The following is a 25,559-nucleotide window of genomic DNA, read 5'->3' on the forward strand; positions in this document are numbered from 1 at the left end:
TTGAAGCTGGGTCGTTCACTATCTGTGACGCTGGGCTGTCTGAATTCTTTCTGCAATGAAACCAACACAGAATCGGAAAGGATTCTGCTGCTCCAGTGCCATTAGAACTGTACTCATCCAGGTGGCAGGACTCCATCACACTTCTGGAACTAGTGGAGGTTGGAAAGGCTCTGACAAGACCAGTGATGAATCATTTACCACAAGATATACAACATCTACCTGCCAAGATAGAAAATGTAGTTGGTCTGGTTCAGTTTCAACTGGTGTCCTCAGATGACATGCAGAAGGAAGTTAAATGCTCAGTTATTTGAGCTGATCTTTGCCTGCCTCTATTTTTTGCTGCTTACCGATCTAAAGCAGATATTGCCATTGTGTACATGAGCATTGTGTCACCTTTAACAAAATTGTCAATGTCCGGTGTCATAATTGCAGGAAGATCATTGCCGAAGCAGTGAAAGATAATCAGCACCATGAAACCCCGATATTAATGTCCTGACACTGAAAAGGCCATCAGAAAAGGACAATCATCTTCTTTTATGCTAAGCTTGACTTCAATCAATGGAAAAATTTCCGTCAGACTTCAATGAACTTCTCTAGGTTTCATTAATGTCAGTCAGTCAAATGCAGCTTCAACATTGTGGCCAATCAGTGTCACCTCATCTCTGGAACTTAACTGTTTAGTCTGTTTGGACGAAGACGATGAAGAGGTCTGAAGCTCTAGGTTCTGGTAAAACCCAAACTGAGCATCAAGAGCAGAGAGTCAGGACGAGCATTATCAATTACCTTCCACATTCTTGATTGAAAGTAGACTTGTATCAATATTTGGCCAGACTTCATTTGCCATGTTTTGTGAGGACAAGAATATCAAGCCAATTTTTCACCTGGTTGGGCAGATCCACTTACCATATTGAGTGTATTCAGCTGCTTCTTGATATCAGAAATGGGTTCAATAATACTAGAGGCCTCTGGAAGAGTATGAGATGGATCTCAGTTAAAATATTCCAGCAAAGTTGGTTGCCAACGTCTTGCTAAGCATGACTTGGTGGTCTCATTCACCCCGAGTGTTGCTTTAGTGCCATGAAGTTTAAAATAATCCATGCAAACCTGCATTGGAAATGGCTGTTAAATAATACACCCTAGGTACTGATCAACGATTCAACAGCAGCATCTTCTGACAATGGTTGACTGAGTGTGAGCCACAGAACTAGGGAAAAGTGTCCTGCTTTAGCACAAACAGTACAATTTCACCCTTCATAAGAAATCAGTATTCTTGTCATCATTAGAGCTCTTAACCCATTGAACATCACCAAGGATAATTACAGATTACTGACGCAGGAGAGAACCCAGTGACTGGCTTAATAACTGCTGTCAGAGTTCAGAGCCTGCGGAGTAAGTTGACGATTAACAGATTACTACCCAAGACTGTATTTCGAGTAGCTGATTATAAATCGGAATTTAGAACTTAATGAATGACAATAGACATTTGGATCACTGCTCCCAAGCTGTCTTCCTCCATCTTTCACTCTTGACAGTGCCAGCAGGTCCTGAATTTATCAAGGAAATCATGCTAATTTATGAATGAATTTTCCACTCCTGCTGCTGCGAGAAGACTTGCCAAGACTGCCTTGCCTAAAATGCCCCACATCTCAGTAAGAAGGCAGAAACACCACCTCTCTATTCTGAATCGTTAAATGATGGCGGTTGAGGTCTCTGCGTGCCTGCTTTGGAGCTGTAGAGCAGAGAAACCGGCCCTTCAGCCAAACGCCCAATGCTGACTGAGATACCTGTCTTGGTTATTCCGTTTTCCTGCATTTGGCCCATATTTCTCTATTCCTTTTTTATTCCATTACCTGTCCAAATGCTTGTTTAAATTGTACGTGCCTCTACCAACTCCTATGGCAGCTTGTTCCATAAATCTACCACAATCTTTGTGGAAAAAGATTGCCCTTCCAATCTCCTTTAAATCTGCCCCCCCCCCCCATTGCTCAGTTGCAGCGGCCTATTTGGGTCCAAACAAAAGGTGTAGTTGTTCATCCTTTATGCTTTTTTTCTGATTGCAAGGTTGTGATGGATATTAAGTACATCAAGTACTGCAGGTCTACTCACTAGCGAGTTGCTGAAGAGTGATGGAGTTGGACTTGTTGTGTACCCTGTTGCAGTCTATTACAATGCCTCAGAGGTGGTACATGGTCCAACAAATGGCGTAAATGATTGTCCTGGACACTTTTCTTGTTAACGCAAGACTCTGGTGGATACTGGTAATGTAAAGTACTGCAAGTCGGGTTCATTCTGTCATTGGCCAGATCGACGGTAGGGGGGAGCTGTGTAATGTCCGTGCAGGTCCTCACACTGCAACAGTCCAGGGAAGGAGAGGCCGGAGACGGTGTGGGAGAGAGCAAATGTGCTGCTGCAGTCCGTGCCGGGTTGGGAGCGAGACCCTCTCGTCAGTGCTGCTCGGAGGAAGACAAGATGGATTGGGTTCATCTGCAGCTGCACTAGTGCATGATGAGAAATTGCTGCGCTCTTGTTCTTGCAGAAACATGGCTCTAGGACAACATCCCTTGCACCGTCAATCTTCAGGCCTTGACACTCAGGTACTTGGGCTATGATATTTTGTTGTGACTATGTTTTTCTTCTATTGGAATCATACGTACTGTGTGCTATGCGTGACTGTTGGTACTGTGTTTTGCACCTTGGCCATGAAGGAACACTGTTTATTTGGCTGTATTCATATGAATGATTGAATGACAAGTAAACTTGAACTTGAAGTTCTGTCCTCTTTAAAAATGAGGTAACAACCTTTCAGTCTCCTGGTCCAATGAGAGAAACCCCAGCTATCCAAACTCTACTTGCAAGTAAAGCCCTCCTTTTTGGGCAACATTCCTCGTGAATGTCTTCGGCACACTTTGTAGAGCTGCCACATCCTTCCCATGGTGTGACAACTAGAACCGCATGGAGTATTCCAGTGGGGTCTAACCAGTACTGGTACAACGTGATGTCCCTCCTTTTGGGGCAACATTCCTCGTGAATGTCTTCGGCACACTTTGTAGAGCTGCCACATCCTTCCCATGGTGTGACAACTAGAACTGCATGGAGTATTCCAGTGGGGTCTAACCAGTACTGGTGCAACGTGATGTCCCAACTTTTACACTCAACATCTCTGTCTAAGAAGGGAAGCAAAGTCAATACATTCTTCATGAGCGTATCCAGCTGTGTCACTATTTGCAGGGAGATATGAATGTGCCCCTAGGTCCCTGGGGATAAGATCAGTGCAAGTAAAGTCTCTGCTATCTACCGTATATGTCCTATCAGCATTGAATTGCCGGAAATGCATTATCTTCCACTTGTCTGGATTAAATCTGATTTTGTATGAATCCAAAATAACAGTCAGAGTAAATTTATTATCAACTGCATATACATCACCATACAGGAACTTAAGGTTCACTTTCTTGCAGGCTTTTTGATGCGCAGAACACAGTGATGGCAAAGAAGGCAACTCTCCACCCCCCGGGGAGCAAACACGACGTCTGGCTGAAACTGAGGTGAGGAAGACCCTGGCCAGAGTCAATCCATGCAAAACTGCGGGGCCTGATAGTATAACAGGTTGGGTTTTCGGAGATCTGACGGACATATTTAACATCAACCATTATGAAATGCTTTGAGCGGTTGTTCACGGAGCACAGTAAAGCCTTTCTCCTGGTTACACTGGACATTTTCCAGTTCGCTTATCGCTCAAATTGATCCACTGATGATACAATAGCCTCTGCCATCCACGCTGTCCTGTCCCACTCGGAAGATGGGGTCTCGTGTGCCAGCCTGCTGTTTATAGGCTTCAGTTCGGCGTTCAACACCATCATACCCCAGGAATGGGTGAGGTAACTGCTCTCGCTGGATCTCAACACCTCTCCTGTAGTTGGATACTCGACTTCTTAATAGTAATGCGACAGTCAGCCCATGTGGGCAACAACGCCTTTGGTCCCATTGCACTGAGCACAGGCGCTCCCCAAGCCTGTGTTCTCTGCTCGCTGCTGTTCACACCGTTGACACATGACAGTCGCAGGATCCGGCACAAACTGTGTCATCACATTTGCAGATGACAAAACAGTAGCTGGCCTTATCAAGAACGATGAGGAGACAGAGTATAGAGAGGAAGAGGGGCTGCTGGTGGATTGATGTGAGAAGAACAGCCTAAGCCCGAATGTAGAGAAGACAAATGAAATCACTGGGGACTTTAGGAAGGTGCAGAAAAATCATCCCCCTCTGCGAATACACGGCTCCTCTGTAGAGTTAATTGCACCATTCCTGGGAGTTCACATCATCGATGACCTCACGTGGTCCCTTAATATCACCTCCCTGAACAAGAAGGCACAGCAGCTTCTACACTTCAAAAGAAGATTGAGGCAAGCAAGGCTCCCACCACCCATCTTAACTGTTTTATAGGAGCACCATTGAGAGCATCCTGACGAGTTCCTTTTCCATCTGGTATGGGAGCAGTCGAGCGTCGGATCCGAAGTCCCTATAGAGGACTGTGACAACAGCGGGGAGGATCATAGGGGTCTCCCTGCCATCCATCGGGGACATTTTTCAGGAACATTGTGTACACAGGGCCCCTAGTATTATTAAGGATCCCACCCATCCAACACCCTTTTTGACTTTTTACCATCAGGCAGGGCACTACGATACATAAAAACAAGAAAAATAATGTCTTCCCCCAGGATATTAGGCTTCTGAGCTCCCTGCTGCATCGCTGTTGAAGTGTCACTGTTTAATCTGTTCCATACCTTACAGTATTTAATATTAATGTACTTTAGCTTGTTATTTATGTGTGATTCATCTGTAATTTTTATCCTTACCTTCAAAAGTTATCGAGTGTTTTCTGTGTTATGTGCTTCATATCTCGGTTTGAAGAAACATTTCTATGTACATTATGTACACATATGTAGTTAAATGACATGACTTGAATTTATGTTGCTTGGTTTTGCTTTGTAAGAGGTGATGACATACAAATCCTTCTACAGCTGAAAGCGTCTTTCTGTGATTAAAGTTTAATCGGGAATTGCCACTTTGCATGTAAGAAGTCCTTCTGGAGGTCATACCTAGACCTCGTGTTTTCCTGAGTCATCAGTCCTGAACATCATTGTTCTAGCCCTCAGCAGACTGTCAATCTCTTGGATCATCCACAGTTTCTGATTGGGGAAGACTCTGAATAATTTTGTGGGGATTCACTCTGGACATATATCTTTATAAATTCCATGACAACCATGTCGTAATCAGTCAGGTCCTCTGATGAGTCATTGAACGTGGCCCAGCCCACCCATTTGAATCCTGTAGCCATTCCTCTTCCCCATGACCACCCACTTGTTGTCTTTACCTCTGGCACCTTCTTCTTTACTCTGTGCCTATATGCAGCAAGGAGGATAGCCTGATAATGAAATTTCCTGACACGTGGCCAAGGAGTGGAATGGTAGGTGTTGTTGCTGCAAGTGTAGTAGTGGTCGAGCGTGTTGGGTTCTCTGGTGCTGCATGTGATTTGCTGATGTAGTTGGGCAGAGATTTTTTCAAGCTAGTCTGATTGAGGTCCCTGGCAAGGGTTTGGAAGGCATCAGGGTAGGTCATTTGTTGCTTGTTAACCATGGCACACAATACTGTACAATGTGTGTTTGCTTGACACCTGCCATTGGTGGTATGAAAACCGCAGTCATGATCATGGTGGAGAACTCTCCCAGTAATTAGAATGGTCAGCATTTAATCATTAGATGTTCCAGATTGGGAGAACAAGGGTGAGACAAGATTGCTACATCCGAGCACCATGATGGGTTTATGGGTAGATGCCGCGACCACTACCCTTTCCTGATGCTATTGCCCAGTTCATCTGGTGGACTGAGGACCTCTAGGGCTGCAGCGCCAAATCTGGATGGTGGGAGTCGAGCCATGTCTCAATTAAACAAAAGACGTGGCAATCCTTCATTTCCCTCCAATACAGCAATCTTACACTTAAGTCCTCTATCTTGCTCTGTCGTGACTGTATATTGGCTAGTAGGATGGTTGTGTTCCTCATCACTTCAGTCTGGCTTGAAATCCGCCCTGCTAGCCTTGATTTCTATACTTCCAAATGTTATACCTGCATGCCTGAGAGTCAAGTTTACCAAGTCCTTCAGACTATAGTAAAATTACCAATGTGTTTGGACTGTTCAAAAGTGAGTTTTTAAAGAGAAATTACAGGCTGGAATTTGCATGATATTGGTTCTGAAAGTGTATATCTAGTAGTTTTGTGAGCTGCCCTCAAAACATTACCGTATATTGCCAGTGCTATTTTGAATGAGTACCACCATTTAGTCCAACTTTTTAGCCAATCTATTTTCCCTTGTATCCTTAAGCAACAGTTTTCACTATTTTCAACTTCACCGATCTTCACATAATCTGAAAGCTTACTTAATTGTCAGATGTATTACTAACTAGTATGAAAAGCAGCGATGTTCCCAGCACCAGTTCCCATGATACATGATGGTTATAGACTTCCAGTCAGAAAAACAACTCTCACCACTCCCCTCTGCCTCCTATCACCAAGCCAATTTTGGATCTGCCTTGCCAAAACACCTTAGATCCAACAGGCTAAACTTTCGGGATCAGCCTACTATGTGGATCCTCATCAAAAGACTTGCTGAAGTTTATGTAAACCACAACTACCACATTGCCTTCATCAGTTTTCTGAGGAACCTCCTCAAAAGAAAATCCTCAGATTTGTGAGGCAGGAGTTCTGATGTACAAAACCATGCTGCCTCCCCCTACTTAATCCCTTACTTTCCAAATGATCGTAAATCCCATCACGATAGTTTCCCTGTTATTGATGTAGGACTCATCAACATGTAGTTTCTTGCCTTATCCTTACAATCTTTCTTGAATATAGGAACAACAGAAGTCAGCTCCATTCCTGTAGTACTTAACTCTTGACTAAAGTTGATACAAAAATATTTCTAGCAGCCCCAAAAATCTCCTCCCTTGATTCCCGTAACACCTGGGATAGAGTTCATCAGGCCCTGGGGATTTCTCTAATATTCTCTTCCTAATGCTCCATCCTCCACATCCTTCTGCCCTGTTCCATATTGATGTGACAAGACACATATCGTCAGGCTCCACACAAGGATTTCTTTTTTAGCTCCCAAGGAGACCTACTCTTTCCTCACCTACCCCCTTACTTCCAATATATTCATAAAAGGATTTGGAATTTACTGTCTGCGGGGAGTTTATACATCCTCCCGATGACCATCTGCGTTTCTTCACACAATCCAAAGACAATACTGGTTGGTAGGTTAATTGGTCATTATAAATTGTTCTGTGATAGGGCTAGAGTTAAATCGGGGTTGCTGGGCAGTGCAGCTCGAAGGGCCTATTCCACAGTCTATCTCAATAAATAAATAAACATAAATAGATAAATTCTGCTTTAAGAGCTTGCCTATATTCCCTACAGACCTAAAGAAGTTACTTAATAACTATTTCCTATGCCTGACATGCACTTCCTCTTTTTACTGATCAAATCCTCAACTTACTTTCTTAACCAAATGTTCTATAATGTTACCATTTTTGTTTCTTACCCTTACAGAAACATGCTGACACTAAACTCTTACCATTTCACTTTTAAATGTCTACTGTTTATCAGATGCTATTTTCCCCTCTACCAGCTGCTCCTAATCTATTTTCACCAGGTACTGATTTATGCTTTTGAACTCTGACCTTCCTCAAGTTAAGACCTTAACTCTTGAAACCAGTCTTATCCATTTCCATGTGTACCTTTAAGCTTACAAATTGTGGCCACTGTCGCATATAGTTCCCCCACAGACACTTAGACCTCATTCTTTAAAATAAAGTCAAGTACAGCTCTCTCCCTAGCAGGACCCTTTACATAGCGTATTAGAAACCTTTCCAAGATGAACTGAACAAATTTTATCCCATTTAGGCCAATTACACTAAGGCAGCTCCGTCAATATTGGGAAAGTTAAGATCACCCATTATCGCTTTACATCTTACTGGTTTACACATTTGGTTTTGCAAATCATGCTGGCTATAGTGCAATCCTAAAGTGATTGCCCCTTTTTTATTTGAACGCATACATCTACATGTGCCAATGCTTCTAGGGTATTCACCGCAATACTGCCAGAATATCACAATCCCATGTACTGATGCACATTCTCAGCCCATCTGTCTTCCAACAAGACCCAACACTCTTGCATTAGAGTCATGCAGTTATGCTTTCCAGCCCTCATGCTTCCCCACTCAGCAATGGCTTTTCTGCACTCTAGAGTTGCCCGCTTCATTTGCTACACATGCTTCACTCTCCATTAGACTACAGGACATAGGAGCAGAATTAGGCCCCGCAGCCCACATGCTCCTCCATTCCATCATGGCTGTTGTTATCTCTCTCAATTCCATTCTCCTGTCTTATTCCCACAACCTTTGATGCCCTGACTAATCAAGAAACTATAAACCTTTGCTTTAAATATACTCAATGACTTAACCTCCACAGCCTTCTGTAGCAATGAATTCCATAGATTCACTACCCTCTGGCTAAAGAAATTCCTCCTCATCTGCATTCCAAAGGCCACTATTTTGAGGCTGTGCCCTCTGCTCCTAGACTCACCGACTATAAGAAGCACCCTCTCCACATCCACTCTATCTAGGCCATTCAATATTCAATAGGTTTCAATTAAATCCCCCCTCATCATCTTCAAAACACCATTGAGTACAAGCCCAGAGCCATCAAATGCTCCTCATATGTCAACCCTTCACTCCCAGAATCATTCTCGTGAACCCTCCCCTGGACCCTCTTCAATGCCAGAACATCTTTTCTTAGATAAGGGGCTCAAAGCTGCTCACAATGCTCGCAGTATGGTCTGAACAATGCCTTATGAAGCCTCAGCATGACATCTTTGCTCTTATATTGTAGTCCTCTCAAAATGAATGCTAACATTGCATTTGCCTTTTTTTTTTAAACCACAAATTCAAGCTGTACGATAACCTTTAGGGAATCCTGTACAAGGACTCCAAAGTCACTTTACACCTCTGATTTTTGAAATATATTCCCGTTTAGACAATAGTTTGTTCCTTCTACCATGACTTCTCTGCACTATATTACATCTGCCACTTCTTTGTCCTTTCTCCCTATCTGTCTGAGCCCTTCTGCAGACACCCTGCTTCTTCAACACCATCTTCCCAAAACCTCCTCCTTGGAGACAGCAACTTCACTCATTTCTGTTCCCTGATGCTCTCAAATTTCTGGCATACAGTTAGTTTTTTTACACAATGAAATCTGACGCAAAATACTCAAGTTTGTTTGCCATTTCCTTGTTCCCTCTCCAGCATCACTTTCCAGCAGTCCGATATCCACTCTAACCACTCTTTTACTCTTAACAGATTGAAAAATCTTTTGGAATCTTCTTTAATTTTATTGGCTAACATTCCTTCATATTTATCTTTTCTCTCCTTATGGTTGTTTTGTTTGCCTTCTGTTGGTTTTTAAAGTCTTCCGAATCCTCTAACTTCCCATTAATTTTTGCTATATTGTATGCCCTCTCCTTTTCTTTTATGCTGTCTTTGACTTCCCTTGTCATCCACCCTTTAGAATACTTATTCAACTTTCGGATATATCTGTCTTGCACCTTCTGAAATGTCCCCAGAAACTCCTACCATTGTTCTGCCATCATCCCTGCTGGTGTACGCTTCCAATCAACTTTGGCCAGCTCCTCTGTAACGCCTCCCTTTACCCTACCGTTACACTAATACATCTGACTTTGTCTTCTTCCTCTCAAACTGTAGTAAGGATCCTTTACCTTAAACTCCCAAATCGAATCCATACATAACACCCAATCCAGAATTGCCTTTCCCGTAGTAGGCTCAATCCCAACTTGCTCTAAAAGCCATCCCTTGGCATTCTATGAATTCCCTCTCTTGGGATCCAGCACCAATCTAATTTTACCAATCTATATGCATATTGAAATCTCCCATGATTATTGCATTATTGCCCTTTTTACATGGCTTTTCTATCTCCAGATGTAATTTGTAGCCCACAGCCAGGCTACTATTTGCAGTCCTGTATGTAACTACCATCATGGTCTTTTTACCCTTCCAGTTTCTTAACTCTACCCATAAGGTTTCTACATATTCCTGTCTTACCTCTTTCTAAGTGTTTGATTTCAATTTTTTACCAAAAAAATCATCCCAACCCCTGAGTCTACCTGACTGTCCTTTCAATAGTGTGCATCCTTGGATATTAAGCTCCTAACAATGATCTTCTTTTAGCCACAACTTAGTGATGCTCTCAAAATGCCTTCCCCACCACTGAGCACATCTACAAGGGTCGCTGTCGCAGGAAAGCAACATCCATCATCAAGAACACCCGCCATCCATGCCATGCGCTCCTCGTGCTGCTGCCTTCAGAAAGGAGATACAGGAGCCTCTGGACCCACACCACCATGTTCAGGAACAGTTATTACCCCTCAACCATCAGAAAGGAGATACAGGAGCCTCTGGACCCACACCACCATGTTCAGGAACAGTTATTACCCCTCAACCATCAGGCTCTTGAACCAGTGGGGATAACTTCACTCAAATTCACTCACCCCAACACTGGATTTTTCCCACAACCTATAAACTGACTTTCAAGGACCTTTCATCCCATATTCTCGATGTTTATTGCTTGCTTGCTGATTGATTTATTACGTTGTGTTTTTTCTTTCTGTATTTGCACAGTTTATTGTCTTTTGCACGTTGTTAGTTTGTCCTTCTTGTTGTTTATGGTATTTCATTGATTCTTTTGTGGTTCTTTGTATTTACTGTGAATGCTTATAAGAAAATGATTCTCAAGGTTGTTTATGGTGACAGGCATTTACTTTGATAATAATTTATTTTGAACTTTGAACATCTTTGTATTCTGAGGTTGAGCTCTCAGGTCCTGGACTTTCCCACTATTGTAAACATTGTCTCCATGTTTACTCCATCTAGGCCTTCCAATATGCGGTTGGCCTTCCAATATGACATAGGAATAGAATTAGACTATTTGGCCCATCGAATCTTCTTGGCCATTTGACTGTGGCTAATTTATTTTCCCTCCCTGCTACACTGTTACTGTTACAACTAAACAATTGGATTGTCTTGGGTCAACAATCCCATGTTTCATGGCCAACACATATCTTACATCAAGGAGCATAGTCTTCAGTTTCTATATATAAAATGCACCTAACATTTTTCAATCCACTTGGAGAGTTAAGGTTGTACTCTTATAAAACTACTCTTCAGCAATGCAAAATCAAATCAAAAGTAAAGGTGGTACATATGAAATCTGTTTCTATTAAGTCACCCCCCTCCCCATAGTTAGGCTGATACAGTACTCACCTCAAATTTCTCTCTCTATGCCTAACACAAATAACAGATGGGAAGCCACTAGCACTTCATCTAATTTCAATAACCTGCTTCAGAACACGATGGAATTGTCTTTCTTTCATCCAAGAAAGATTGCTTGTAAATGGTCCCCTGTTCTGTTCTGTCATGATTTAACAAGGACATAATTTCAACAAAAAGGACTGAATGTCACATTTAGAAGGACATTAATTCCAAAAAGCAGACAGATTTTATTTGAAAATACACATTAATCTCCCCTACATTTCATCAAATTCCAGATTATACCCAAAACCAATGTTAGATTGACTCCTGATAATGTCAAGCACAATTGGCGATAGCATTTTCTCACAATGCAGAATGTTAACCCTCTGTCATTAGACACTTACTGAAGGATGAGAAGGGAACAGCACTAGTTGCCTACTATATACAAAAGATTCCATAACTAACTGATGATGTGTATTTTTAATATTTCAGGAAAGAGATTGGGATTTCAAAATCTCCCAGGTGAGGGGTTTGGGGTAAGAATAAAGCAGTGGGCTCTGTGGGCTCTCCTCCCTGATTCAGACATCACCTGAAGCAAGTTTATTTTCTTTGACATATGATATGAAAGATGTTACTTTACAGTAGCAATACAGTGCAAAGAAATACCAACTACAATAAATTACAAAAAAAAAGTGTGAAATATGGAATAAGAAGGTAGTGTTTCTGGACAATTCAGAAATTTGATGGTGGTGGGGAAGGAACTGTTTCTGAATCATTGACTGTGGGTCATCAATTTCTGTACCTCCTTCCTGACGTTAGTACTGAGAAGAGAGCATGTCCTGAATGATGATTGTCCTAAGTGATGGATAACTGCACTTCACCAGCTGTCCCAAGAACGTGACGACTACTTTAGACACACCAAAGGGGAAGCTTTATAGAGCAAAACTCTGTTAATCTGACACACTTACAACTTCAGCGCTGCTGAACGAGCAGATTTTCTGGACTGCTGGGCACTATTGCATGATCGTTCCAACACACTTTAAGTTCCTTTTTTCTATTTAAAGATGATACATAATAATATTTTAGTTAACCTGTTAAGTTTAAAGGGAGTGTGGGGTACATAACCATTGAAAGGTCTCACCCATGTACAGTAAATAGAACACTGCCACTTGGAAAGTCATCTGCTTCCTCATCCTGTCAAAAAGAAAACACGAAACATGTCTATGCCATGAGTAACCAGACAATATCTGGTTCTGCAGCCGTACACCTTGATGTTCTCCCTCCTTGAAGGCCCACACCTCTGAAGTCTAATGGAGGCCAGTTGAATCTTACTTCCCCCCACTGACCCTTGTTCCCATTACAAGCACACTCAGCTGTAATGGGCCATTACTGGGGGCTAGATCATCATATCTAAACCATGTACCTGACCTTACTTCCAATGCAAGTCTCCTGATGGCTGCCTTCTGATTTTTCTAATGGCTCAGATATAAAATTCACAATGTAACAATCCCTTTGGAAGCAAAAACCCCAACAGTTTACTTCTCATTATTCTAGTACCCTAAGAAGCTAAGGGGCGGCTGGATTATTACAACAATGATCTGATATGCATTGGTTGGATTAACATAAACTGTGTGGTCATTAAATCTATAGCCTAATCTCAGTCAATACAATTCCTAGTTTATTTTGGAGGCATGTGGACCATTGAATTGGCTCCACTATTTTGTCAATCATGGAATCAATACAATCCCAAATTTTAATCGCCTGTCTTGATTCTTTACTATGTTGTATATGTTCCAAACAATTTTTTTTTATTGATAACAGTCTGACACTACACATTATGAATTTAGACCAATTGATGAAGAATTATTTACAGGCAATGCAGTTACAGTTTTGGTAGTGGATTCTCTTTTCCTGTCCTCCTTCCCCTATCTTATTTCTGACATAAGACCCACAACAATGTGGTTGATTCTTAAATGCCCTTGCATATCTTTCAGATCTTGGGTGACTAGGATGTGAGTGAATGAAGGGTCAGGATTGGCTGTAATTTGCAATGGCTCAGGGAACAAAATTGGGTGTGGGGCAGTTAAAATGGAGCATTATCATTATTACAAGGAATGGACCTGCTTTAGTACATTGTATGTTGCATAACAAAGTAACTCAAATCCCCCCCAAACTGACATTCTCATCCTGATGGAAAGATAAATTTAATGTTGCTAGTCTCAAAATCCCCAATTAGAAGACCTCTGTGACATGCTATATTGAAAGCTGTGTTGAATTTGTGGTGTTATACAGCTCCTGATGCCTTATTACTCAACTGTTTCATAAACGGCCCCAGGGCCTTTAGCTGCACTGTTCAATAGCATAATGGGCAGGCACACAAGGGCAGCTGAGCTGGTGATCAGTAAATAATATTAATTAAGAACAGAGTAAGGACAGATAAAATGTGTGCAGCACCAGAGGAAGTGAAAAGGTAACAGGGCTCTTCTTACCTCTCGGCCAATGTATGAGTTTTCCTCTTCAAAGATCAGTGCTAGATACCGAACATCATTGACAGCAAAGAAACTCTGAACCTCTGCCATACTGTATTTGGGGGAAGAGAAAATATACAGATGAGTAATTTCCTTCTGCATTAAGATGGTCTGAAGAAAATTAATGTTGCAAGATGATAGAAATTGGAAAGGTACTAATCCAATTTGCCACAAATCATATAACCATATAACAATTACAGCACGGAAACAGGCCATCTCAGCCCTTCTCGTCCATGCAAATCATTAAATATTTTTTAGAAGAATCATACTGGAGACCAAAAATGCACTTAAAATTCCCAGTGTGTTCTTAACAAGGTTTTGTGGAGGTATGCAAGGCATATTTAAATCTCTGGCTAAGATAGTCAATATATTACAGTCTGTAGATTGGTTCCGGGACCCCTCGCGGATACCAAAATTCGCAGATACGCAAGTCCCTTATACAACCTGCCTCAATACGGTGGACCTTAGAACCCAGTGGAACCTCAGCCCTTATTTAACCTGTCGCAGTGCAGTGGACATTAGGGCCTGGCACCAGAGCTCTGAATGCGCAGTGTTTCTGTTCACAAAAATAATCATTATTGAAACTAAAGTGGAAATAATAAAGCAATCGGACAGAGGTGAAACGCCATCGGTCATTGGAAAAGCGTTAGGCTACGTCACTCAACGATTGGAACAATTTTAAAGGATAAAGTGAGAAAGGCTCTACCCTGACAAAAGCTACAATTATTGCTAAGCAACAAAGCGGTTTAATTATTGGGTTTTGGGTTTTTGATCCGCCACAACAACCCGGCACGGTGGACAGCGCACTCCATGGTGATCTGTCCCGAGTCCCGAGAACTTCCGTTCCCGAGCCAAGCACTGAAACATACATTCTTAAGTGTTTTATATGCATAGAAAGGTAAAATATATACTAAGACAAACGTTTGACTAACTGACGCAAAATAATACCGGATGTACCTGTTCCGACTTACTTAGTAAGAGAACTTCCGATTTTTTTCCATCCCGATGCACGATAACCCACTCACATCCTCCCATATACTTTAAAATCATCTCTAGATTACTTATAATACCTAATACAATGTAAATGCTATGTAAAATGGTTGTTATACTGCATTGTTAGGGAATAATGACAAGAAAAAAAAATCTGTACATGCTCGAACAACAAGTGCTGGAAGAGCACTTCCGGGTTTTTGTGATTGGTTGAATTCGCACATGCGGAATCTGCGGATAAGGAGGGCTGACTGTACTTACCTTGTTAACAGCTTGCCACTGTTGCTTTTATGATGTACTTGCTAAGTGGCATTTATAAGCCAGTCACTGGATATATTTAAATAATTCCATGCTCCACAATCCACAGAAGGACATCCACATACTGAGAAAAATGTGGCAGATCCATTCCTGCTTCCCACACTAACCACCTTTCCAGTTTCGGTCAGTGGGATCTGTCAAAGTTGGGTTAGGTCAGTTGCGTGGGCCCAGTGATTCATTGATCTCTGGGTGGGGAAGTTTCTCCTATTCTTTGGATTGAATAGCCATCTCTTAGTTTAATGTGATTACAGGTTCTAGACATCTCACTTAAAAAAAAAGCGTTATTGATATTCACTGTCCAGGCCTGGATGCCTTCTTTTTGCTAAGCTCAGCTTTCTATCACTGCGGCTGTGAGCTTCTAAAGATAAAAGAGTTGTTTTCCAGTAAGTTACACATCAAATCAATATTCTTTGCACAGTTTCTTGTCATAAAGGGGAGCCAGTCCTCAATTATTAATGCAAATAGCAAGCAATAATCAGTATGAAGTTAAAAGGACAGCTTTGCAAACAAACAGCACTGACTATAGAGCACATGCTGCTGACCCACAGCACAGGGCTGGGTGCTCAAGAGATGCAGTGCAAAACAATGGGGTTATGTTAACTGGCTTGCATCAAACCAGACATTGGCTAAATTATTTAGTTCAAGGAAGCTTGTAGGTGAGAGTGATACTATTACTTAGAACATCAACCAGCTGATCTATGAATAGTTGGAAGGTTTGTGCGCTCAGAGTGTCAGCATTCACAGCATTAATTGTGGGGTCTGGGATATCTGTCCCCAGAAGCATTTAGACCATCTCTGTGAAAAGTTACCTCAAAAATGTCACATTCGTGTGAAGCCATCCTGGCAAAAGAGAGTAGTCAGGCCTGTTAGGAATGTTCAAGGACAACAAGAAGCATGACAGAAAGATGGGGTGATCTGGAATCAATTCCTTTGCTTTTAATTTCTGTAACAGATGACTCATTCATCTTCAACTCGTTGGAATGCCTTTTAGGCTTACAGGAATTGTACCCATGTTTCGGAAATCACTTGTGTTTTAGAAATCATTTTAAATTTGTAAATCTTTTATAAGATAGAGATCTGATCTGAGATTTAAATGTGTTTTAAGAATTTTATCTAAATTTCAATGTGTATCACTAAAAACAAATAAACTGTGTTCAAACTGCTTTGTTGGCTGGAAGTACTTCTTCCTTGGTAGAGAGGAGGGGCCCACCACTCAAATAGTGGGGCTTGGCACTAAAATTGCCATTAACAGGGAAGCGAAGTATTTTATTTATTTTTTATTTATTGAGATACAGTGCGGAATAGGCCCTACTGGCCCTTTGAGCAGTGCCACCACACAACCTTCAATTTAACCCTAATCTAATCACAGAACAATTTACAATGACCAATTAATCTACTGAACACTATGTCTTTGGGATGTGGAGAAAACTGAAGCACTAGAACTAGTCTTCAAAAAAATATGTAGCTATAGTACATCCTCCCTTCAGTGATGGTATTCATAGCTATCTGTAGTGGATAGGGCTTAAAAACTTTGAGTTTAAAACTTCAGTCAACACACCCAGTACCATCACAAAGCAACTACACGTGCTCCACATAAGACTTTTCAGTTTTAGCAGACAATAGGCTAGAATCAATGTTAGTTCATGGAAGGCAAAGGTCCAAACATTACCCTGTTATTCATACATGCCTTTATTATTACCTTTCTTTTCTTAAGTTCTGTCCTTAAGCAAAGAGAGGGTGTATTGACGTCACCTAACCTAACCAACAGATATAAAAGAGCTGAAACTTCTTTACTGGATTTATAATGTGACACAACCACCTTCAGATCATGTTAGAGGAAGATGTATTTGCTATCTGACACTTTCTTGAACTTTGACCCCAAAGAGGTGACCACCATTTATTAAAACATCAATCTCTGCTTCTTCATTCAGCAAAACCATTTAACATTATGAAAGCACAGACAAGCAAAAGTTTCTTTCAGAGTTCTGTAGCTGACATTCAATTCTCAAGCTATGATGTTATTAGGACAATGATAGATTGAAACTAATTTTGTTCACCACATTTTCTAAACATAAGAGCCATCTCTCACACCACTGCTCACAACACCAGTATTTCTTTGACTCAGAAGCCAGACAAGTCACAAATAAACTTTATCAACTTGAACACACGAGCATTCTGAAAATAACTTCCCATACTTCAAGTCTGATGTAAACTCCTCACCTTCCCTCAAATAGGCCCTCCTTTCTTTCTTTGATGCCTGAGTGTCAGTATATTCTTAATTACTTCCCAAAGTTATCATGCTCTTTTGTAGAGCATTAAATTGATCCCCAAAACTTTGTTCCATTAAATAAGAAGGAGCAAACTATCAAATGTACCTGATGCATAAAATACTATGCAAAGTTCTTATTCACAGATATATAACTATGGTGTCGAAGACTTTTGTAGTAATTTTATGTATTGTACTGTACGGCTGCTGCAAAAAAAATCATGACATGTGAGTGGTGATAACCCTGAGTCCAATTTGGGTCTCTATTGTGACCGAGAGTGGGAAGAAGCAGGGAGATGGAAATCATGGTTGGGAAAAGGGGGAGGGAGAGGGGAATGAGCAAGAATCATCAGAGAGACATTCTATAATGATCACTAAACCAGTAGTTCACACACTTTGTCTTCCTGTTCTGTGGAAGTTCACCATTTATACACCCCAAAAGTAAAACAATCACCAGCCTGGCTAATCAAAACAATCTCTTCAGTTAATGTGCTCTACTGGTTTATAACTCATAAAATTAAGGATTCTAAACACAGGCATTCCAAACTGTTTCATTTATTTTCACTCACACAATTACATCAGTTTTTAACAGCAGAACAGCCCCAAAAGACCCAAGGGACAGTTTGGGGCATCCTAAAATAATGCCTGGGTTAATGGAAGCAGTTGCACTACACCCTGTGCAGGTACATTTAAACTCTCAGTTTGGATTTGAGGTTTGGTGAATAGTTATATTGCAAAGTTAAAATCAAAGTGTGTCATAGAGAAAGCTTCTGTATATTTGTTTGAGTTTGTTTTAATTTGTCTATTTGTAAATGTTTTTTTTTCACCTGGCATTAAATAAGACCCTTTGCACTAATGTGCTGTTGCAGCTTACCATCTGTTTTCTTTCCGAATGCTGACCCTCGTTGGGCATGCTTACCCAAACCTGACAGCGAGGCGTGACAACAATCCCATAACTTTAATTCAGAGTGTGCTTACCTGGTTGGTTCTAGTGGAGGACATGCTGGGGGCCACTCATTCTCGTTGTGTGCCTCCAGGTGATTAATAAAGTAATGACGCAGAAATGACACACTGCGCTCAGGACCTGCCGGGACAGATAGAGAGTGGAGTCAGACAAGTATTAGTAACTAAGGCATGATAATGACAGCCACCCAGGTACTTCAAAGGAACACAGTTTTAAGAATGGGACAACTGCTGGATTCACAAACAAATGGGTTCTCTTGCTTTGCATCTACTTTATCAAAGATTGGCTAGGATTTTCCAGTGTGTGCACCATAGTTCCTCCATCTATGCCAACATAATGAGCTCAATAAAATGAATTGTGCTTGAAATAATTTTCCAAATTTTTTCCACAGCAATATCCCCCTTGGAAATTCAGCTGACTTGTATGGGTGTTTTATCTGAACTTGAGTATCAATACTAAATAGAGTATTGCATTTGTTGATACAAACGCGGGGGTGTCCATTGATAAAGACTGAGTGCGTAGGCACAGACCTAGGTAGATGACAGTGCTGCTTCTCTCAGGTTGCAGCCTGCAGTGTCCCAGTTAGAATTTGAACTTCACCACGTCCCATTTAGCTAGTTCCCAATGATTATATCCCATAAAGCATGCTGAAGATTCACAGTCAAATAGTTTCCTGTGTAGAACTGCAGAGATCGTCTGCAGTTCACACTTTAATACTTAAGCAAGAGCTTCCCTCAGTCTCTCCCTTTACATTGGACGCACTTGAATCAGGTGATGAGAAACAAGAGCATTGAACCAAAGGCGTAACAATTGAAGAGGACTAGAAAATAAAAGCAAAGAGGTCTTATAAGGCTTTTGTCAGACCATATTTGGAGAACTGTGAGCAGTTTTGGGCCCTATATTCAAGAAAGAATGTGCTGGCATTGGAGAAGGCCTGGAAGAGGTTTACAAGCATAATTACAGGAATGAAATGGTTAATGTATGAGTAGTGTTTGATTGGGTCTGGGCCTGTATCACTGGAGTTAGAAGAATGAGGTGGCATCTGATTGAAATGTACTGAATATTGAAAGGCCCAGAAAGAGCGGACAAGGAGAGGATGTTTCCTATAGTGGGGGCATGTCAGAACTGACAGCATAGCTTCAGACTAGAAAGGCGTCCCTTTAAAACACAGATTAGACGAATTTTGTTAGACAGAAGGTAGTCAATCTGTGAATTCTTTGCTACAGATTGCTGTGGAGGATAAGTAGTTGGGTATATTTAAAGCATAAGTGGGTATGTACTTAGTTATAAGGGTATCAAAGGTTATGGGGAGAAGGCAGAAGAATGGGGTTGAGAGGGAAAGTGAAACAGCCATGATCAAATGGGCCAAATGGCCTAATTCTGCTCCTATGTATTACTGTCCTATGGTCTTAACTAGAACACTCAGTGATTCAGGGACAGCTTCTTCCCCTGCTCCATAAGATTCCGAAATGGACATTGCACCCATGAACACTATATCACTCTTTTATCTATCTATTTTTCTTTCTTTCTGTATAAGGGTATATAAATAAGCACTGTTTTTTGCACTATTTTTACTCTATTTGATATACACTTACTGTAATTAATTTACCTTTTTTCTTCATCATGTTTTGCATTGCTGCTAAGCTAACAACTTTCACGACACATGCTGGTGATAATAAGCCTGTTTCTGATTCTGATAATGGGCTTGTGGTTGCATGCTGGGGTAAGAAGAAAACCTTCCAACAGGTCCCTGGTTCTTCCTGTGTAGATCCACAGGACCCTGCTTTTGGGGCACAACAAGTTTACGTCTGACTGCCAGATAAACAGAGCCAGCATTCCTTTGATGCCAGCGTCTGATCTGCATTCACAGTAAATCAAGCAGATTTCACTTTAATGAACTTAATCCCTTGTCTGGAAGCGTGGAATTCTAAAAATTCTTGGCTCACATGTATTTCATGCAAGATTCAGGGACAAGAAAGCAGGATTTAAGATTAGTTAATCATGTGTTACGTTGTAATGGAAATTGGATTCTAGCCCCTAAAAACAATAACCATCCTTTCTTCAGAAGATAGACTAATACCCCTTGGACTTGTCTTGAAGTTCTATACTGTGCTACAATTAGCTCAGATGGCAAGTCCTTCAAATGTCCCTGGGTTGGAAAAAAGTGGGGATGCTGATTAATGTTTACTGACTTGACTTTTAATGTGTGTGTATGGCTAAGAAAGAATACACGTCCCTTTCTGGATGTCCTGGCAACTCTACAATGCATGGAGACCTATCCTCCTTGCAGATTCAATGAGACCAGAGTGCAGGATCTGGATGTCCTCAAGAAATAGGAGACCAGTCTTTTCCTATTTCTTTCCCAATCATCTCCCATCATTTTCCCCTTTGCTTGAGATACAGGTGGTCTATTGCACTGGAGGCATATGTACATCATAATAAAGATCTGCAATTCCAGGAGAGGTCCCTGTATTGCTCACAGGATCAAGAAAACCAGCCATGCAAAGTCCTGACAATGAGTGAAGTACTGAGGAGATCTTATAGAAACATACACAATTATGAAAGGGATGAATAAGAGACAGAAAAGTTGTTTCCATTGGTAGGTGAGACTAGAACTAGGGGACATAGCCTCAAGATTCGGGGGAGTAGATTTAGGATGGAGATGAGAGGAACTGCTTTTCACAGAGAGTGGTAAATCTGTGGCGTTCTCTGCCCGCTTAAGCAGTGGAGGCTACCTCAGTAAATATATTTAAGACAAGGTTGGATAGATTTGCATTGTTGGGTAATTAAGGGTTATGGGGAAACGGCAGGTTGAGTCCATTGCCAGATCAGTCATGATCTCATTGAAAGGCGGAGCAGGCTCGATGGGCCAGATGGCCTACTCCTGCTCCTATTTCTTATGTTCATATGAGATTGGCTCATTTAGCAAATAAAGTTTGGTATAGTCGAACCACTCCCTCAGCAAACTTTATGGAGAGTCCAATCAGCAGCACTTCAAAATAAATATATTATTCCTCCAAATTAGAATACTCCACTGAGTAAATAACATTGCACCAATAATATCATGAACTACTTGCACAACGAGGAGATGAATTGATTGAACACATCATTGGAAAGCTTGAGTAACCAGCAGAGGAACCACCCTCTTTCAATAGCTTCATGCTTTATCCCTTTATCTTGGGACCTTTGGTTGTATTTGAATGTCTGTAAGATGTGGATTCAGTCAAGGTTTTAAGATTGTCCCAGTTATCCGGCAATCTTCCAGCTACTTTCACCATCTCTTAAGCAGGTTTCAAGAAAAAGCTGGTCAACTTATCAAACCATGCAGGACACAAGCAGGCCATTTGGCCCTCTGGTTCCCTGCTGAGAATTGTGTCTATTAAATGCTGATACCATTTTCTAGCAGTTACCTCGTAGCCTTCCAATGTGAGTTCCAATGATGAAAATCTGACCACGTTTCAAGTCCAAGTTAGTACCTATATAGTTTCTAAAGCCATCACAGTTCACTTCTTCCCATTTCACAAAAGATAAAGAAACTGCATGTACACAACACTTGTTACAGTCTCAAGATGTTCCACGATGTTTTACTATGCACGAGCTCCTTTCTGAAGTACAGGCACTGTTGTGATGCAGGAAAAGTGGAAGCCAATTGATACAAACGAAGACCCAAGATAAGCGATCAGATTATTTGGTTTGGTTAGCACCTAGTTACTTGCCCTGAACCCCTACCTTCCTTTCCTACATGTGTAGTCCTAATGGAGTATTGTACCCAAGAAGGCAGGTCTCTCAAAATACTGCACAATAATGACAGCCAAAGCTTTGCACTCCATTGCTTAAAGTGCAATTTGAACTCACAACGTTCTAACGTAAAGGATGAGTGAGAATTCTCATCATATTTAAACATATAAAAATTAAAATTTTAAATTAAAAATTAAATTAGTTGGAATTCTATTCTTTCCTTGCTTATAAAATCTACAATTTCCTACAGCTTCCATACTTAGAAAATCTACCTTGTCCACATTTTTTAACCAGTGGCTCTGAACTGCTCTATGGGATTTGACATCTAACTTTAGGTTTGAATACTAAGCAATAGCTTTGTTTAGTATTGAAGATCTTTATGATTGCACAGTGGTGGGAGCAAAGTTTGGGAAGGGAAGAGGAGGGAAGTGGTTGAACAGAAACAATCCTGATCATACCATGCACCATACAACAGGATTACTGGGTGATGAAAAGTAAATACTTCCCCATTTCACCTCCTTGCTCTCAAAGTATGTGAATAATCTCACCTATAGCTTCATCCAGTCAGATTATTTGCTGCAGATTAGGTATTGAACTTTCAAGCCACAATTCATATGATCATGTTTTTCATTTAGTCATCTATTCTAAATCAAATTTATGAGCAAATATTCTGCATTTTGCAAAGGGGAATCTCTAAACAGACTGTACAAGTCTTACAATAGATCAATGAAATAAGTGAATTACTGGAACAGCAGATCGCTACAATAGCCACACATCTCCTATGATCCACCCTCCTCTCCTATCAGATTCCTTTTCCTTCAGCCCTTTATCTTCCCTACCCACCTGGCTTCACCTATCACATTCTAACTATCCTTCTTCCGCCTCCTCCACCTTTGTATTCTGCTGTCTTCTCCCTTCCTTTCCGCTCCTGAAGAAGAGTCTCCACCCAAAACCTCTGCTGTTAATTCATTTCTGTAGATAATACCTGACCTGCTGAGTTCTTCCAGCATTTTGTGTTTGCTGCTATGAAGTACTGGAGTCTGTTTTCCATTGACTTAATAGTTATCTGCTTTTGTTCTGTAAACAATTAAACCTATCAACAATCCATCAAATCACAGTTTGAAATATTTTAACTCCCAGCTGTCCAAAGATGTTGGGTTAACGCTACTTCAGATTTCCCTGATCGTATGTACAGGAATTTCTTCCTGTCATCAACCTTGTGTTCTCCTTTTAAAGTTAGGTCTTTATTTTCAACTTCATCCCACAGAGAGACTTGAGACATACATTCCCTTGAAGACACAGAGAATTGGGATGATTTCTGAACAGCCGATAATGTTAATTTCCCTGACATCAGTAACATGACACTTCAAACTTTTCTTTCGAATGTCTGATGATAGATAATCTACCAAGAATTTTTTTTGTAATATAAAAATATATATTACAAAAATTATTGAAGTTCATCATCAAACAAACATTTCCATAAGATGTATTTCAGATACTATATATATATATATATATATCATATAATCATATTTGTCACAAATCTCCACATAATTATCTGAGAAAGGAGATAATATAGAAAGGAGAGAAAGAACAATCAAAATAAGAAAACTGTGTACAAAGTAGGGAGTTAACATTTTTAAAACATATTCATTGACTTGTGAGAATAAAATCAGGCCTATGAGGTGTAATGTAGTTAAACCATTTTTCCCAGTATGAATCAAATTGTTCAAACTTATGATTAACAGATTCTGTTATCTTCTCCATTTTGTAAATGTCCATTGTAATTTCCATCCATACATTTAAAGTTGGGCTCTCCTGTGATAAACATTTCCTAGTAAGGGTCTTTTTACCAGCCACCAGCAGTATATTCATTAAATTTGAAAGATTAGGAGAACCCATCCCCACTTTATCCTTCACTTATTACCTGAAATCTACAAGCCATCAGATTCCTGTAGTTTTTCACCAGTTACCCCAGATGAATAGACATTCTACCATGTAATCTTCCCGCTTTTAGGGATGAAGTGGCAATGTCCAGATTCTTTATGTGAGTGTGTCATATCTGGATAGGGATGCTGATGTCTTATCAAATGGTGGGATAACGGCCATCAAGCAAGTTGGCTGTTCATGCTTCCAAACCACCTTAGAACTCCCTGCCTCAGTCAATCCTCAGGCACATTGGAGAGGGATAGGAACAGACAAGTTAGGAAAGCTAATTGGAGTAAGGGGAAATATGAAGCTGTCGGACAGGAACTTGGAAGCATAAATTGGGAACGGATGTTCTCAGGGAAATGTATGGAAGAATTGTGGCAAATGTTCAGAGAATGTTCGCGTGGAGTTGTGCATAGGTATGTTCCAATGAGACAGGGAAAGGATGGTAGGGTACAGGAACCGTGGTGTACAAAGGCTGTTGTAAATCTAGTCAAGAAGAAAAGAAGAGCTTACGAAAGGTTAAAAAAACTAGGTAATGATCGAGATCTAGAAGATTATAAGGCTAGCAGGAAGGAGCTTAAGAATGAAATTAGGAAAGCCAGAAGGGGCCATGAGAAGGCCTTGGCGGATAGGATTAAGGAAAACCCCAAGGCATTGTACAAGTATGTGAAGAGCAAGAGGATAAGACTTCAGAGAATAAGACCAACCAAGTATGACATTGGAAAAGTGTGCATGGAACCAGAGGAGATAGCAGAAGTACTTAATGAGCACTTTGCTTCAGTATTCACTATGGAAAAGGATCTTGGCAATTGTAAGGATGACTTACAGTGGACTGAAAAGCTTAAGCATGCAGATATTAAGAAAGAGGATGTGCTGGAGCTTTTGGAAAGCATCAAGTTGGATAAGTCATTGGGACTGGACGAAATGTACGCCAGGCTACTGTGGGAGGTGAGGGGGGAGATTGCCGAGCCTCTGGCAATGATCTTTGCATCATCAATGGGGACGAGAGAGGTTCCAGAGGATTGGAGGGTTGCGGATGTTGCTCCCTTTTTCAAGAAAGGGAGTAGAGATAGCCCAGGAAATTGTGGACCAGTGAGTCTTACTTCAGTGGTTGGTAAGCTGATGGAGAAGATCCTGAGAGGCAGGATTTATGAACATTTGGAGAGTCATAGTATGATTAGAAATAGTCAGCATGGCTTTGTGAAAGGCAGGTCATGCCTTACGAGCCTGACTGAAGTCTTTGAGGATGGAACTAAACACATTGATGAAGGTAGAGCAGTAGATGTAGTGTATATGGATTTCAGCAAGGCATTTAACAAGGTACTCCATGCAAGGCTTATTGAGAAAGTAAGGAGGCATGGGATCCAAGGGGACATTGCTTTGTGGATCTGGAAATGGCTTGCCCACAGAAGGCAAAGAGTGGTTGTAGATGGGTCATATTCTGCATGGA

The 25,559-nt window shown here is 40.9% G+C and overlaps 1 protein-coding gene across 1 annotated transcript in view; it reads right to left on the bottom strand.

Annotated features, from left to right (window-relative positions):
* The window catches only part of qsox1 (quiescin Q6 sulfhydryl oxidase 1), a 146,328-nt gene that overhangs the window by 62,599 nt on the left and 58,170 nt on the right, over positions 1-25,559 (bottom strand). The window contains exons 4-5 of the mRNA XM_073063617.1: positions 18,454-18,559; positions 13,863-13,953 (exon numbers count right to left, since the gene is read on the bottom strand). Of these exons, the coding sequence (XP_072919718.1) occupies positions 13,863-13,953; positions 18,454-18,559 (197 nt within the window). The remainder of the gene's footprint in view (positions 1-13,862; positions 13,954-18,453; positions 18,560-25,559) is intronic.

This window comes from Hemitrygon akajei, chromosome 12 (assembly GCF_048418815.1).
Source record: "Hemitrygon akajei chromosome 12, sHemAka1.3, whole genome shotgun sequence".
NCBI lineage: Eukaryota > Metazoa > Chordata > Chondrichthyes > Myliobatiformes > Dasyatidae > Hemitrygon > Hemitrygon akajei.